Source organism: Aethalodelphis obliquidens, unplaced genomic scaffold, assembly GCF_003676395.1.
Source record: "Aethalodelphis obliquidens isolate GAN/ISIS:26980383/991018 unplaced genomic scaffold, ASM367639v1 scaffold2, whole genome shotgun sequence".
In the NCBI taxonomy this organism is placed as follows: domain Eukaryota; kingdom Metazoa; phylum Chordata; class Mammalia; order Artiodactyla; family Delphinidae; genus Aethalodelphis; species Aethalodelphis obliquidens.
In genome coordinates this window covers 18,176,395-18,192,383 of record NW_020837946.1, presented here as the reverse complement: position 1 = coordinate 18,192,383, position 15,989 = coordinate 18,176,395, and the positions used below count along the sequence as shown (strand labels likewise).

At 58.7% G+C, this 15,989-nt stretch overlaps 1 protein-coding gene across 9 annotated transcripts in view; it reads left to right on the top strand.

Annotated features, from left to right (window-relative positions):
* The window catches only part of SPEG (striated muscle enriched protein kinase), a 49,284-nt gene that overhangs the window by 11,878 nt on the left and 21,417 nt on the right, over positions 1–15,989 (top strand). For 6 of the 9 annotated variants that reach the window (XM_027120636.1, XM_027120621.1, XM_027120611.1 and 3 more), the window contains 8 exons: positions 7,065–7,240; positions 7,475–7,563; positions 8,486–8,661; positions 11,127–11,387; positions 12,507–12,665; positions 12,761–12,950; positions 13,057–13,280; positions 15,665–15,784. In XM_027120636.1, the coding sequence (XP_026976437.1) occupies positions 7,065–7,240; positions 7,475–7,563; positions 8,486–8,661; positions 11,127–11,387; positions 12,507–12,665; positions 12,761–12,950; positions 13,057–13,280; positions 15,665–15,784 (1,395 nt within the window). Of the gene's footprint in view, positions 1–5,913; positions 5,991–6,018; positions 6,136–7,064; positions 7,241–7,474; positions 7,564–8,485; positions 8,662–9,973; positions 10,453–11,126; positions 11,388–12,506; positions 12,666–12,760; positions 12,951–13,056; positions 13,281–15,664; positions 15,785–15,989 lie in introns of those variants that run through there. The other 3 variants (XM_027120663.1, XM_027120654.1, XM_027120681.1) reach the window with 3 other exon arrangements.

The following is a 15,989-nucleotide window of genomic DNA, read 5'->3' as shown; positions in this document are numbered from 1 at the left end:
AGCTTCTGTAAGTCAGGCTGGCTGGAGGGCCTCAGGGCTTGAGGGGCAGGCATGTGAGTCTAGATTTGGCTGTCGTGGAAAAAGCAGATTTTCTTACCCTACAAGGCACTGTTTGGTCCAAAGCAGCTGGACGGGGGCCAGTGGACCCAGAGAGCAGCAGAAATGGGCGGAACCGGTGGGTGGCACAGACATTAGGCAAGGGAGGGGGTCCCACGCCTGGAGTCTGTCTGTGGGGAGTGAGGGGGCGGAGCAAGGGAAGGGTGTGTGCGCCGTGGCTGGGAGTGGAGCGGGTTGGGGGAGGGAGTGTATAGCGTCTTGTGGGAAGAGGCCTCACGGAACCACCTCCCTTTCTTGCTCCTCACAGCCCCCACTGCTAACCAGGGCTGGCTTCCCAGTGACCTCTTGGGGTTTCCCCCCTCAACAGGACCAGCTTTTGAGATCCCACAGATCTCAGTTCCTGGTTGGAAACTTCGGAAACAGGGAGAACTGAAGAGGTAGTTCCCTGGGTGCTGCGATCTGGGGGGCAGAGCCTGTCTTCACTGCCTCTGACCGCCCCACCCCAGCCCTGGCTCCCTCCCAGCCTGCTCTACCCCGCTGGTAAACTGCGGAGACCATGGTCATGCTCCCAAAGCGGGTGTGTGGATTGGGGCGGGGGCTTGGGGAGTGTGGGAGGTGTGCTTAACCAAAGCTAAGCATTCTCAGTGCTGCCCGCACCCATCACACAGGCCTTTAGTGAGCACCAATTGGGTGCTGAGTGCTACATCTCTCTAAGTAGTTTCTTGTGTTTGGAGAGTGCCAGATACTTTTTTCCAAACCCTTTCACATTTCTTCCCTTACTTGAGCTGCACCGCACCATATATACCCCTTGAAGAGGGACATCTCAGGTAGTAATATTACCATTTTACAGATGGGAAGATGAAAGCATAAAGTGACAGAGTTAGCACAAGGCCAGCAGCCTTTACTGAGCATCTATGATCTGCCTGAGAATGTTAGAAGCACCAGGTGATTTAGGGTGATGGAAGCAGATAAACTTAGTATGGATGGCAGAAGAAGATGACACGACTCCTTAGCGTTTACTGCATGCTTCGTGCATATCAGGCCCTGTGTTGGCTGGGTTATCACGTTTAATCCCCCACTGGGAGGTAGCCTCTATTATCACGCCCATGTTACAGATGAGGAAGCTGAGACTTGGAAAGCTTTAGCAAGTTACTCCAGAGCATCACTAATCATAGAACCGATGATAGAAATGTTCTTAACGTGCACTAAAAGGGTAGCCACTGGCTACATGCGGCCGGCCGTTGAGTACATGAAGTGCGGCTAGTGTGACTGAAGAGCTGACTTTTCCATTTTACTTTAGTTAAAGTGCACTGAAATAGTCTAAGGAAGCTAGTGGCTACCCTGTTGGTGTGCTCAGCTCTAGGAGCGAAGGCCACTGGGAGGCCAGGTCGTGAAATGTCCTGGGTCTCCCAAACCTGTACTCCTAACTACTGTGCTGTACCATCCCTTTTCCCACTACTCTGAAAGGGTTCAGGGTTAAGGTAGAATTGTGAGCCTGAGCTCCTGGGGCAGGGGTGGAGAGGCGGAGACTATCGATGCCCTCTGTGGGTGGGTCAGCCTGAGGGGAGGGTTCCTCTCCTTCCTCTCTGAGTCCCCACCCTCCCCGTGGCTCTGGTCCTGCTTTGTTTCCCTGAGTGCCTGGTGTGCCCATCCTCGGCTCACCCCCACCGCAGGCTCTGGTCAGGAGTAGGGGGAATATAGAGGATTCGTGCACCCGGGCCTCCATCCTGCTGCCTTCAGTCCTCCCCTCAGGCACAGGTCTCATATATTTGAGCCCAAGTTTCTAGAATTTTCCAGCTGAGACCTTGGCTTCTATGCTTCCCCTCAGCTGGCCACCGTGTTCTCATCTAACTCATTGTAACTCCTGGGCTACTTCCTTGATAAGATTTGTGACGCTCTGTGGGGCTAATGATTTAGCTAAGGACATTTTGGCCAGAGGATGAGGCTTAACAAAGCTCATTCTGGTCCCACCTATAGGACCAACACCACCATAACAGAAAAGAGGTGGTTTATTGGAGGTCATGAGTATGAAAGGAAAGGAAGAAGAAATCACGGCACCAACATCTGCCCCCCTCTTTTCCTGGCCCTGGTCTTGGCCGGCTGCTGCAGAATTACAGGTTTTCCCTTGGGAAGGCAGTGGCTGCCCATGGAGAGGATCTTGAAATGCCACACGGCCCTTTTGTCCATCCTTGATGGGGGTTTGGACAGCATCTAAGAAACCAGTGTGGTCCCTTGACCCGACTCAGCCCTCCCTCCCCACTCCTGTCTACCAGAAGCAGGTCGGCCCCAATCGGTGCCCTTCCCCAAGGCTGTTACCTCAGAATGGGGGTCCTCACGCACAGCTGTCAGAAGAATGAGGGTGGGGAATTCCCTGGCAGTCCAGTGGTTAGAACTCAGCGCTTTCACTGCCGAGGGCCTGGGTTCCATCCCTGGTCGGAGAACTAAGATCCTGCAAGCTGTGTGGTAAGGCCAAAAAAAAAGAAGAAAAAGAAGAATGGGGACCTAATCTATCATGGGTGCCAATTTATCTAAACGTGCAGCAACCCCAAGTAACACACGTAGGGAGTTAACCACTTCCATGGCTGGGTCAGGCTGCCCAGGTGAAATGCTCTCCGCTTCGTTGTCCATTTTAAGCCAAAACGGAAGCATTCTCAGCACAGCCCTTCTCCTTTTCCAAGGGGAGATACTCACGGCAGCACCTGCGGAAATTCCCAGCTGCAGGCCAGCCCTGCGCATTCTTTTCCCTCACTTCCGTGGTGGGATTGCACAGCAGACATATATAGAAATCCTGAAACGGTGCGTGTGGAGAGCCGGCTGTGAGCCGCCAGACCATTTATGTACGTGCTGTGAACCTCCAGCACGTTACTCCTTCCTCAGAAACCTCACGGAGCTCCCCTTCGGCTTCAGAGTGAAGGCCACGCTCCTGGCCTTGACCACCTGGACCTGAGGATGACCCAAGGGTGGCTGGAGGCACCTGCTCCAATACTCCATGTCCACTTCTTTCTTGTTTACCCGGTTCTGAGCCAGAAGGTTGAGCTACAGTTCTCTGCACACACTTTCTGCCTTTGAGCATTTGCTCAAATGGTTTCCTCTGCTAGGAAACCTGCTTTTTCCTGCTTAAACCAAACTCTTAATTCTAATACCACCCTTCCATCAGTTTTCCCTTCTTCCCTGAGCCAAAAGCAATGTCCTGCTCTCTGTACTTGTCTGGCCCTTATCTGCCCCTCTCTTGCCATCTTATTCGTGCTTGCTGTTATAGTCGTGTGTGTATCTGGTTTGTCATCCCAACCAGCCAGAAGGTTCCTGAGGACATCACTGTGTCTTCACCCCTGCAGCCCTTCCAGCCATACCTGAGGCCCTCCTGGACAGTCAGGGGCTGAGTGGACCACAGGGACTGTGTGTGAGGTGGCAATGGGGGTAGAGACTTTCACAAGGCACTGGAAAAACCTGGGTCCCATGCAGAGGCTGGGCGGGACTTGCATCTGCAAAGGGTAACGAGGATCTGCCTGAGAGTGGAGGTTGGGATGGCAGAGGAGACCACAGAGTAGTGGTCCTCGAAGTGTGGTCCCCAGACCAGGAGCGTTGTCAGCACCTTGGGAATGCGTTAGAGATACGTGATATCAGCCCCAGCCGGACCTACTGGATCAGAAACTCTGGGGCTGGGGCCCAGCGAGCTGTGATTTAAGGAGCACTCCACGCGATTCTGGTGCCAGGTGAAGTTTGTGCAGCACTGCCGTGAGGCAGCGACCTTACACCAGGTGGGAGGCCAGGTGGTCAGTGCGAAGCATGTGGGCTGTGGAGCCAGGCCTCCAAGGTTCGGAGCCTGGCCTTGAAGTTTGTTAGCCGAGTGAGGTGAGACTTAGTGATACTACCTTTTTGGGTTGTCCTCCTCCCATGAGGGTCCCTAAACTTTTGTGTGCATAAGAATCACCCTGGGGGGTGCCTTTTAACAAATTTCCCATGTTTCTTCAGGTCAGAGTAAGGCCCAGAAATGTATAGTTTAAACAGGCTCCCAGGTAGTCCTGATGTGGGTGGTTCAGGGACGACTCTGAGAAACCCTGATGTAGAGGGCCCTGTGTGACGCCTTTCATGTAGGTGGCTGTGACTATATCCATCCTGGGGACACCTTAGGGGATGTTGAGATGCACTGGTCTGGAGATGAAGGGCTTCCCAACTTGTGGGCTCCCCAATGCCATTATTTTCATTAAATGAATCTGACCTGGAAGCAGCGTTGAAAGGCGAGACAAGGGCACAGAGTGTGTAGGGGCAGCACATGGCGGGCATATGTGCATCTTAGATTTGGGGGGGCACCTGCTGCCGTCTCCTTGGCTGGTGTAACTGTGTTTCCCACAGTGAGAGCCAGGCTTGTGGGTGGAGCGGGGCTGGGATATAGGGACAGAGATGGTTTTGGCAGTGGGGCCAGTGAAAAGTCGGGTGGCGCCAAGGCCTGGTTTGGAGCCCCAGAGGCTCTGCGAGCTGGAGACAAATCCTTGATCAGCCTCCTTGTTCTTGCAGTTCTGGGGGTACAGAGGGGTGAGGGGCCACTGCCTTGTTTTGAAGAGGCCTAGTTATGACTCCTTTGGGGCCTGAGCGTCCAGCCTGGGCTGCTCTAACAATTCCCCTCTCTAAGGGGCTTGAGAACTCTTGAATCACTTGGTCCCCTGATGTCCCTAGGGGTGCTATTCCCCCAGACACCACCAGGGGGTCTCTGGCTGCCTGCAAACCCCGCCCATCCAGCTCTAATCTGCGCAGTCCTTCCCTGGGCCCTTGAGCTGCTTCAGTGCCGTGCAACCTGGAAGTGACCCCAGAGGGGGAGGGAGTGTCTTCCTCCAGGGACCGTGCCGGTGATCTCAGCATCAGCTAGTGGCCCAGCCCGGAGCAGAGGCCCATCAAGCGCCATCCTGACTTCCCTTTCCACCCCTATGTCAGGACAGACGACCTGAATGGTGCCCCCGCCCCCGCCCTTCTTCACTGGGAGTGTTGGGAAACACGGGTCACAGCTTGGGAATGTGGCCCTGGGGCATGGGTGATAGGAGGCGGGAGAAGGCCATGTGACCTCTCCTCAGCGGCTCCCCTGCTCTGCTGCTCTTCTCCAAGCCCCATCGCCACCAAGTCCAGATGGGTGGTAGTTGTGAGGGGTCACTGAGGGGAGCAGCCCCCATCCTCCTGACTGTTGGCTCTGGTGGGGCTGACGGGGTGGGGGAGCGTTGCCAACAGGTCCCTGGTAGAGCCTGTAGGAGGGGGGTTGGGTGCAGACCCAGGAACGGGGGGGAGGGGCGGGGGGAGGGTTGATGGGCCAAAGCTGCCATGGCAGGAACGGGGAGGCAGAGGTGGGATTCCGGGCCCCTCAAGTTGAGGGGCCAGCATCTCTGGGAAGGAGGCTGAACAGCTCTCTGATTCTTAGCACCAGAGTAGACCGGGTATGGCCCGGCGCCAGAGTATTTGAGGCTTGTTGGTGTGGATTGCAGCATCAGGGATCTTGGCAGTTTGGTCAGGGAAAGGGGCACCACAGGGGCCATTTGTCGTCAGTACCTCCTCTGGTGGACACATCAAAACAAATGGGTCAGTGCGAGCACGTTGGCCGCTGCAGTGAAGTACCACCGCCATCTTCCCCGGGGACTGAGGCCCCCGTCCTTTGAGTGGAGGTGCCACTGAGGGGGCTTTGTCAGGGTCCAGGAGCTGTAAGGAGAGAAAAGGCAGATCCCGCTGCCTGGGAGTGAGCAGGGTGGCTAAATACAGCTGGCTGCCCCTCCCCTCCCCTCCCCCCCCCTCCACTCCGGGGCCCAGGCTGCCTGTGGCCTCGCAGGCACCACCTCCCCAGCCAGCTGCCTGCCTGCCGCCCAGCCTGTCCCGGCCTGGCCAGCCCTCACCTCCTCCTTCCCCTCCTCAGGCTCCTTCCCCTCCCCCAGGACCTCGTGCAGAGCCTCAGCAGAGTGAGTGGGGCCAGGCGGGCTGGGCTTCTGCTCCCTGGGGAGCGGCCGGCGAGGGGTGGGCAGTGGGCAGGCAGCCGGAGGGCCTGGTGCCAGGACAGAGCCTTCGGGGCAAGCGCAGGCTGGGGTCCGCGTGCAGAGTCTCGGGGTGAGTTGGGGTGCAGCCCTGCCCCTGGCATAGCCAGAGGGGCTTGAGGTGGGGGGGTCAGGAGGAGGGCCGGGGGCTGCGGCAGATTCATGTCTGTATTTGGCAGTCGGATAGGAGCCAGCTCAGTGAGGCTGGGCCCCTGGCCAGTTGCAGGGGAAGGCATCAGGGCTCTGGGGACACCCCTCCCCCAAAGCAACGCTGGTGCCCCCTCCTCTTCCCCAGGCTGAGCCGCCCTTCTCTGTGGATGAGTCAAACTCTGCTTTCCCAGCGCCTGAGAGTTCTGGGGGCTCTGCTGTAGGGATGGGGCCAACAGGTGTCCCTGGGGTATCTGGGGCAGGAAGCTGAGAAGGGAGCGGGGGAAGGGCTGGCTGGACAGTGCCGCCTCATTGGCCCTGGCACTGAGGTCAGGATAGGGCTTGTCTGAGGTGTGTGTTCCTCTGCACCAGGCCCGGCTCACCCGAGAAACAGGTGTCCTGGTTGTGCCACTCTGGGGTCCAGAGACATGAACTGCTTGCATTGGGAGCCTGCAGTTCTGTGCAGGGAATGTGGGTTCCCTGCTCCAGTGGAATTCCAAGTCTCCCACGGCCCCTCTGGTGCCTGAATCCTTTGCCCCAGGCTGTTCCCTATGGTTCCATCACTCAGGAGGATCAGGGTCAGGGTTCGGAGAGTCTGTGGTAGAGCACGAGTCAGGGACTCAGGGACAGGAAACTCCTGGGCAAGGTTACTCAGCGAGTGAGTAGGAACCCCGGGGAAGTGAAGTCAGGGCAGGGCTGGCCTGTGGGAGCTGCCTGAGCTCCTGGGTTCTGGGATATTGCAGACCTTATCAGGACCTTGACCCCAGGCTGTCCCATCCAGTTCTCTCTGTCTCCCTGCCCCCCTTTCTCCCCTGGCATCTCTACGCCACTACCTCTCCTGTGTCTCTCCTCCAGGCGGGTCCACGTCCCCTTTCAGCAGCCCTATCACCTCTGACGAGGAGTACCTGAGCCCCCCAGAGGAGTTCCCAGAGCCTGGAGAGACCTGGCCCCGAGCCCCCACCATGAAGCTTAGTCCTGGCCAGAACCGCCGTTCCTCCGACACTGGCTCCAAGGCGCCCCCCACCTTCAAGGTCAGATCCCTGAGGCCAGCCCCCAGATCCCTGGGTGCCTGTATTCCTTTGTGTGGCCCCCTGGTCTTGGGGCCACGCCACGCTCCAGCAAGGCCTGGAGCCTGGTCCCGTTAGCCCTTCTTATCCAGAGCCAGCCTTAGACTGGTGTGGAAGAGGCCTCTGTCCCAGATCCCCCTGCCCCTAGGAGCCAAAGCTGGGCCTTGTCTCACCTGACGCTTTGGGGTTCCCCTTCAGGTCTCACTTATGGACCAGTCAGTGAGAGAAGGCCAAGACGTCACCATGAGCATCCGTGTGCAGGGCGAGCCCAAGCCCGTGGTCTCCTGGTGAGTGGCAGTCACTGAGCACCGTCTGCCAGCTTCCCCCGCTCCAGGCTGGGCCCTGTGAAGCCTGGCTTTGGGTGGAGGGCAGTGGACCCTTTGTGGACTTCCCAGTGATCTGCCCTAGGGGGCCTCATCCCAGGTGCAGTGGTGCCGCTGCCCACAACATGCTGCTGCCGCCCCTTGCCTGGCGTTCATGCTCATTCAGGGCTTCCCCTCTGGGGAGGGGTTTGGGTAACACGTGGTCTCCTGTCTGTCTGCTTGGCATGACTAGCCAGGAGTCATCTCACTCCTGAAGAAGCCTGTCCCCTGCCATTCCCACCTCAACACCCATCCTTTGACAATAGGGTGATTTTTGAGGCCTGTTCTGCGCCCAGCCCTGTGCTAGGCCCACACACGACAATTTGTGTCTGAGCTGCCAGAGTCCAGAGTTAAACTCGGGCCTCAGCTGCAGCGCTTCATCCCAGGTGCCATTTGATTACTCAGTTCACTTAGCTTTCTGTTGGTTTGGGTTCTGTTTTTTCATTTTTAATTGATTATCTAGTCCCCAGTGTGATCTTTTAACATTCATAGTCCTTTTGGGAAGTGGGAAAGCTATCTGTCCATTAAAATAAATAAAAACAAAACATGAAATTTAAGAGTTGTTAAGATCTGAATAGCTTTGGTGCTGCTCTGAGTGCAGTTAGGTTCCAAGAGGGGAGAGACCCAGGTGGGCAGAGGGGCTGGAAGTTCCTGGAAGGGGTGGGATGGCAGAGTCAGGGTGAAAAGCTAGCCCCGTAACCCAGGGGTGAGGGGTGCCCACAGTCAGCGGGATAGGTCTGAGGAGTGGACAGATGATGTGGAGGGAGGGGAGGCCTGCAGCCCCACTCCCCCACACCTGCAGGTCAGGACCTTGGGCCCAGGGACTGAGTTCTAGCCCCTCTGACAGGCTGAGAAACCGTCAGCCCGTGCGCCCAGACCAGCGGCGCTTCGCCGAGGAGGCAGAGGGTGGGCTTTGCCAGCTTCGGATCCTGGCCGCTGAGCGGGGCGACGCCGGCTTCTACACCTGCAAGGCAGTTAACGAATATGGCGCTCGGCAATGCGAGGCACGCCTGGAGGTCAGAGGTGAGTACCTCACGCTCTCTACGAACCCCCTGCCCTGGACCCCGCCTCGTCCCTGCCCAGTTGTCAACTTTGACACTAGCTTAGTTATAGCATGCCACAACTGAGAGGGCCTTCGAGGTCCGGAAGTTCAGCTGCTTATGCTGTACTTGAGTAAACTGAGGCCCAGAGAGGGTAGGTGATTTGCCCAAGGCCACACAGCAAATTGTTCAGTGCTCAGCTTCCTACACAGTACTGCCTTCCCTACACTCAATCACGCCTGCCCTGGTGCCAGCCAGAGAGACCCTGCTTCCTGTTGCCGGCCGTCCTCCTCCCACACTCTTCCAAGCCTTTGTCACCTTGCCCTTGCCAGGCCCCTTCCTCACACCCACTCCCCACTCATCTCTCGCCTCCTCTGTCCATCCCACGGCTATGCAGAAGATACTGTGGTTGGGGGTGGCAGTGGGGAGTGTCTGATAGTTGGACCCGTCCGGAGGGGCCCTTGGAGTGACTTGGGCATGGAGCATCGCAGGGCCCCGAGGGGTGTCAGGGTGAACAGGGCTGGGAACTGTGGAGAGGGCTGGGCCCCCGGACTCGGGGCATAAAGGCGGGCGGCCTTCTGGGCGTCAGGGACGGCAGGCCCTGGCCAGGCTGCCCTCGGGGGTAATGGTTTTCCTCGTGAGGGCAGGCCGTCTGCCTCACATTCTACTCACCCTTACCTGTGGGCAGTTCAGGGCCAGGAACTCCTCGGTAGCTCCACACTCAGCCACCACCGCTCTCTTCCTGGCAGAGGCCAGCTCTGAGAAGACCCCCAGCCCCCTGTTGGAGCCTGGACGCTGAGAGTCATGTTCAGCTCCCTGGGCCCCCCAGCCTCAGTTCCCCTGCCCTGTGCCTCCGGCTCCTGTGGTTGCCACCTCCTCTGTCTCTGAACTCTTCAGCTCTCAGCCCCCCGAACCCAGCCCCACTCTCTGACCTGCTCCTTCCCCTCCAGGGTCTGGCTCTGCCTTGCTTCTCTGTGTTAACCCACATCTCGGTGCTTCTCTCTCTTTGGAATTCTTCCCACTATCCCCCAGGCTTTGGGGTGCCCCTGACGCCTAGGAATGCCTCTCCCTTGGTTGCCCAGGGCTTCTGCCTGCCCAGGAACCCCGGAGACCTGGGTGACTGCCAGCCCTCACCCCAGGGCTGACCTTGGGGGAGCTGAAAGTGGCAGTGCCGCCCTGGCCATTTTAGGGGGGCCCTAGCCAGGTCTGCGTGCGCGTGCGTGCCTGTGCTGCGTGGGTGTGCGTGTGCTGCACTAACCTGCCGCTTGCTGACTGAGGTTTTTGTCTGTACACAGGCGAGTGAGCTCAGGGGCCGCCTGCGCTCCCCCCGCTACCCTCCGAGCCGCGCCCCTGTCTCAGGCACCTCTCGGACCTCGCTGTGTTTCACTGCCTCCTGCCCACAGACCCTGCCGGCCCGGACCCTGTCCCAGCCTCCCCTCCCCTCCCCACCCACGCAGCATTCTGGGATAGCCCATGAGCCCCTGTGGACCCTTCCTCCCCCAGTGGACATATGGCTGGGCAGGCTGGGAGCCCCCCCACGGACTGAGTGCCAGGAGGAGGGCGGCCCTGAGGGGTATCAAGACCACCCCCCAGTCTGTCCCCGAAGGGGAGCACCCAACGAGTGCATGTGCTGCCGCTGCTACAGGCCCTGTCTGTCTTCCCGTTTGTCTGTCTGTGTGTCTGTGACAGTCAGGGAAGGATGCCTCCGAGCTGGTGTGGGGTGAGGCAGAGGGGGAGAGGACAGGGCATGGCATCCATAGGATGGAGGGGGCCAGAGGGGCAGGGGGCTGTGGACAGGGGGATCAGGGGGCACTGACCATTCCATAAGAGGGGGACATGGGCACTGACCATTCCCGAAATGGGTTTCAGATGGCACAATACTTTTTATTTCACAAGAGACCAAAAGCCAGAGGCCCCTGGGCCTTGTGCTGATGAAGAGGCCTGGCTGAGTTCTGCCCCGGGGCAGGCTTAGGGCCCATTTGGGGCTCCCTTGTTCACGGCGAGGGCCAGGGCTGCTCTGTCTAGGAGTGAGGGAGTTAACCAGGCTCGGCGCAGGAGTAGGGGCCTGCTGTAGTGGGTGTGGACGTGTTCAGAAGTACCTGTTTCTTAGCTCAAATAAAGTCCAGTTTGTACCCAGCTGGTGTGCTGTGTTTTCTTTTTCCGCCGCCGTCTCTGCCCCTCTGTGGCCCTCTCAGTTTTCATGCCTTTGATTCCCTCCCACTTCCCCTGAGTTCACCCTCTCTGTCCCACGTGGGATCGCCATCCTGAAGCCAGGCCTGGGAGCTCCTTGCTGTCTTGGCCTGCTGGGTGGGTGGGCTTGCCCTGTCTCCAAAGGAACAAAATGCATCTCTCTCTCTGTGTCTGTCTGTCTCTCTGTGTGTGCGTGTGTGTCTCCCTTGCCCCGTGTCTCTCTGCTCCACGTGTGCCCCTTGTGGCTGCTTCCCCCAGCACACCCTGAAAGCCGGTCCCTGGCCGTGCTGGCCCCCCTGCAGGACGTGGACGTGGGGGCCGGGGAGATGGCGCTGTTTGAGTGCCTGGTGGCAGGTCCTGCCGACGTGGAGGTAGACTGGCTGTGCCGAGGCCGCCTGCTGCAGCCCGCACTGCTCAAATGCAAGATGCATTTCGATGGCCGGAAATGCAAGCTGCTGCTCACCTCTGTGCACGAGGACGACAGTGGCGTCTACACCTGCAAGCTCAGCACGGCCAAAGGTAACTGCCCGCTTGGGCCAGAGGGCTGCCGCCGGCACCCGAGAGCTGGAGGGAGGGGAGTGGAGGTGAAGGACCGGCGCAGAATAAGACGCCCAGGAAAGGGAGCTCCATCTCCTGGGAGGAGAGCAGTGGGGTGGGAGATGGTGCTGTACACCTGCCTCCATAAATCAGCACTTGTTGTCGCACCGGGCACACAGCACGTTGTGTCCGCGTTCGCTGTGGTTCCTGTTAGGGAGCCAGCTGCTGAAGTGTGGTGACCACACCTGCGCTTGGCTTCCAGTTCTTGCCCTGCCACGTACCAGCCACGTAACTTCGGACAAGTCACTTCATCTCTCTGAGCTTTAGACTGTTCACCTGTAAAAAGGGATCATAATACCTATCTCATGGGGGATCGATAGGACTAATGAGATAACGTATGTAAAGGACAAAGCACGGCACCTGACAAGGTGTGGACCTAATAAATGTCAGCCATTATCATTATTAACGACATCTCTGACCTGGTCCTCGTTCTCATTTGAAGAGCTGAGATAACGCCTCATCTGGTTGTGGTGTTGAGCACCTAAGGTGACACTAGAGAGGCTTTGTAAGCAGGAAAGGATCAGGTCAGCGTAAGGGGCTCTTATTTCCCCCAGAAGATTCTGTGTGGGGTGGTTGAGTGGGGCACAGGGGCATTTGCTCTGGGTCTGGGGTGCGGGTGAGGGAGTGTGGGCATGACCCATGGACAGAGGAGAGTTCCAAGGGTAGGGGAGAGGGGTGTGGGGGAGGGAGTGGGCTCGGCTTCTAGACCCTTCTCCTAGAGCTGTGCTGAGATTCGTCCTGGGTGGGCAGGATGAGGTGAGGGGGGAAGAGCCAGGCCAGGCCCTGGACTCCTGCCGTATCCCCAGCCACCGTGGCAGCCTGCCGCCCACCCTTGCTGACTGCCAGCCTCCTGAGATGGTCCGCTCTTTAGATCTTAACCATCGCCTCACTCGGGTGCCCTGGGACCTCGCTGGGCTCTTCCCAGGCTCCAGGTTCTGGCCCGGCTCCTTTTTCCTGCCCAGCACGAGGTCAGGACCCACGGGTTGGGGTGCCTGGGGCTCTGTGGGCTTCCCTGCCCCAGTGCTGACCCCTCCTCACCAGATGAGCTGACCTGCAGCGCCCGGCTGACAGTGCGGCCCTCGCTGGCGCCCCTGTTCACGTGGCTGCTGGAGGACATAGAGGTGCTGGAGGGACGCGCAGCCCGCTTCGACTGCAAGATCAGCGGCAGCCCGCCCCCCTCTGTTACCTGGACTCAGTTTGGTATGGCCCTCCGCCCTGCGATATTGGGGGACCCCCAGGGCCAGAGGGGAGGGCCCCTGGCTGAGACTGCTCTCATGCCCGCCCCTCCCTCCCAGGCCGCCCCGTGGAGGAAAGCGAGAACTTGCGACTTCGGCAGGAAGGAGGTCTGCACTCGCTGCACATCGCCCACGTGGGCAGTGAGGACGAGGGGCTCTACGAGGTCAGTGCCACCAACGCCCACGGCCAGGCCCACTGCTCAGCCCAGCTCTACGTGGAGGAGCCTCGGACGGCTGCCACTGGCCCTAGGTACCACCCGGGGCCCCCAGTGCTGCCAGGGCTGCCTCTGTGGGGCCCTGGCCCTGTGGTGGGAGGTGCAGCTCCGGGCCTCTGGGCAGTTGTGTGGTTCTTACAGCTCGAAGCTGGAGAAGATGCCGTCCATCCCTGAGGAGCCGGAGCAGGGCGAGCTGGAGCGGCTGTCCATGCCCGACTTTCTGCGGCCGCTGCAGGACCTGGACGTGGGACTGGCCAAGGAAGCCATGCTGGAGTGCCAGGTGACCGGCCTGCCCTACCCCACCATCAGCTGGTTCCACAATGGCCACCGCATCCAGAGCAGCGATGACCGGCGCATGACACAGTGTAGGTGTCCGGGAAGGGACCCTGCGGGTGTCCCCTCCAGCACCGTCTTTGCTTGCAGTGCCCGCCCCCTCTCCCCACCCTCGGGCCTTCCTTTCCTCACCTGGTCAGGGATGGGGCGTCTGGGAGAGGGGAGCCCAGAGAGGCTATGGGGTCACTGCCTCCTTCCTTGAGCCCACATGGCACCCATCTGCTGGGTCACCACTCTGGGCCTCGGTGTTCTGTTAGCACTTACTGGACTGGCAGTCCAGCCTGCTGCTGACCGTGGGCAAGTTACAGAACCCCTTCAGGCCTCGGTTTCCTCATCTGTGGTAGGCTTGTGGGGAGAACTGAAGCAGTTAATACACAGAAGCGCTTAGAGCAGGGCCTGGCAAATAGCGCGGGGCCAGTGAGTGTTAAATCTTAGTGTTACTGCTGTTACTGCTGCTACCGTCGTGATCCGTGTTGATAAAGTGATGCCCCTTGAGAAATTCCAGTGAAAAGCCTGATGTGGGTCGTGTCTGGCATCAAAAGGATGCTTGGTCCAGGGTTGTTCAGTAGTAAATAAAGAAGACAGAGCAGGGAAAAATACTTTCTCACGGTGTATCTCAGTTCCATCCTTGAAGGAGTCTGAGTCTCGTGTGAGAAAGTCTACCTGTGCCTCATCAGACAGTGCCACCCCATGACCCGTGGTGGGCTCCTCTTACGGCTGCCACGTGACAAAACTCCCCTCTCTTAAGCGCTTCCTGAGTGCCAGGCCCTGAGCTCTAAAGGCCTGACGTGATGATCTCACCTTCCTCACCACGGGCCTGTAAGGCAGGTACTATGACCCCTGTTTACAGATGGGGAAAGTGAGGCTTACAGAGGGACAGGGGTTTACCCAAAGGCAGACGAATACTGTCTGACTTCCTAACCAGGATGTCCCCTGTCACCCGTGCCCCACTCTCCCCTCCCATCTCCAGTGTCACCACTGCGGCTCTGCCCCTCCCCTTGACCCCCTCTGCCACTGTCTTTGCTCAGCCCACAGGCTTCCTATCTCTCAATCTGCTCTGAGGCCCCTGGTGGGTGTCTTTCTCAGGATCTGAGCCGGCGCCTCTGCTTCTGTCTGTATCTGGGGTCAGTGGCAGCCCTGGGCTTCTCTTCCTTTATAAATAGTGTCAGCAGAGATGAATGAATGGGTGGGTGTTCCATGCAGAGATAACCGCTAAGAGAAGGGAGGGGGTGTTTGGGGATGGCCCTGACGTCAAGGAAAGAGGACAGTGCAGATCTCTTCCCCTTCACCTCCCGCCAAGGATGGCCTCCTGACCATCATTCAGGAAGCACGGTGTAGGGAGAGGGCTTTGGAATCAGAGGGAACCAGGTTCAAGCCATGGCTTCATCATTTATTAGCCGTGTGACCTTGGGACAAGTTCGTTAATGTCTCTGACCTCACTGGTAAAACGAGGATACTCTTGCAGGGTTGCTGAAAGGATTATGGAGAAAAAATGTATGTCAAGTATCTGGCGTGGGCTGGGTACAATGCAAACAACTCTTACCGTAATTTATAATCTAATATATTTGCACTTACTGCATGCAACACATCCAGTTCTGGGCCTGGCAGGACATACAAGCTCTGTCATTAAGGAGCTTACAGGAGGCGTGATGTGTGCAAGAAAAGAGGAAGGACCACCCAAAGCACCGTGGGCTGGGCGCTGGAGGTCCCGGGGAGGGAGTCAGAGATGGAGGTGCAGAGGGGACCAGGGGTGTGGGGAGGAGTTCCCAGGGCTGACACTCACTTGAACTGCATCTTGAAGGAGAAAGAGGCCTTAGGTAAGAGGAGAGCTGTCCAGAAGGGAGGAATTTTGTGAGCAAAGGCCTGGAGAAAGAACTCATGTGGCTGTTCAGGGACCTGATGGTGGGTCAGGGTCAGGACGTGTAGGAACAGCAGGAGGAGGCTGGATGGGAGTTTAGGCAGAGGCTTTGGAGACCACCTGGTTAGCAGTAGATGCCATTAAGGTCCTCAGATCGAGAGATCACGTGCGATGCTGCTGGTGGGGTGTGGACCGCACGCGGGGAGGCTTTCATGGGCTCTGAGCTGGAGATGGGACCGGCAGTGGCTGTGAGGATGGAGAAGAGGGGGCTCTCCAGGGCAGGAACCCACAGAGAGTGAACTGGCGTGGGAGGAGGATGAGAAGTGGCTGGGCCTGTAGTGCTGGAGGGACAGGCAAGAGGTGCGGGGCTGCAGGTGTGCACTTGGTAGCCTGGGCCTAGAGTGTGCTGCATGATGGACACCCTTCTTGTGTCTGCCCCACCCTTCCCTTCCACCTGTAGCGGGTGGGAGTGAAGGGCCTGGCCTGGGAGGCATGGGCCCACCCTCCAAAGTATCCTCCTAGCTCAGACGCGGTATCACTGTCCCACCCCACCCACAGACCGGGATGTCCATCGCTTGGTGTTCCCCACTGTGGGACCTCAGCATGCTGGCGTCTACAAGAGCGTCATTGCCAACAAACTGGGCAAAGCGGCCTGCTATGCCCACCTCTACGTCACAGGTGAGGCAGGTACCCTCCCGGTCAGCTGTGTGCACAGCCTAGCCTCTGGCCCACCCAGGGGCCTGGGTGAGGGCAGGGCCTCCACACCAGCTCCCTCCCCCTCGGTCCCCCGGGGAAGCCGGCTGGCCTTGCCTCTGCCCCCCGTGGCTGTGCCCCCGGCCCCCAGCCCACTGCCTGGAGGCCTGGTGATCCTGCGGGGCCATTG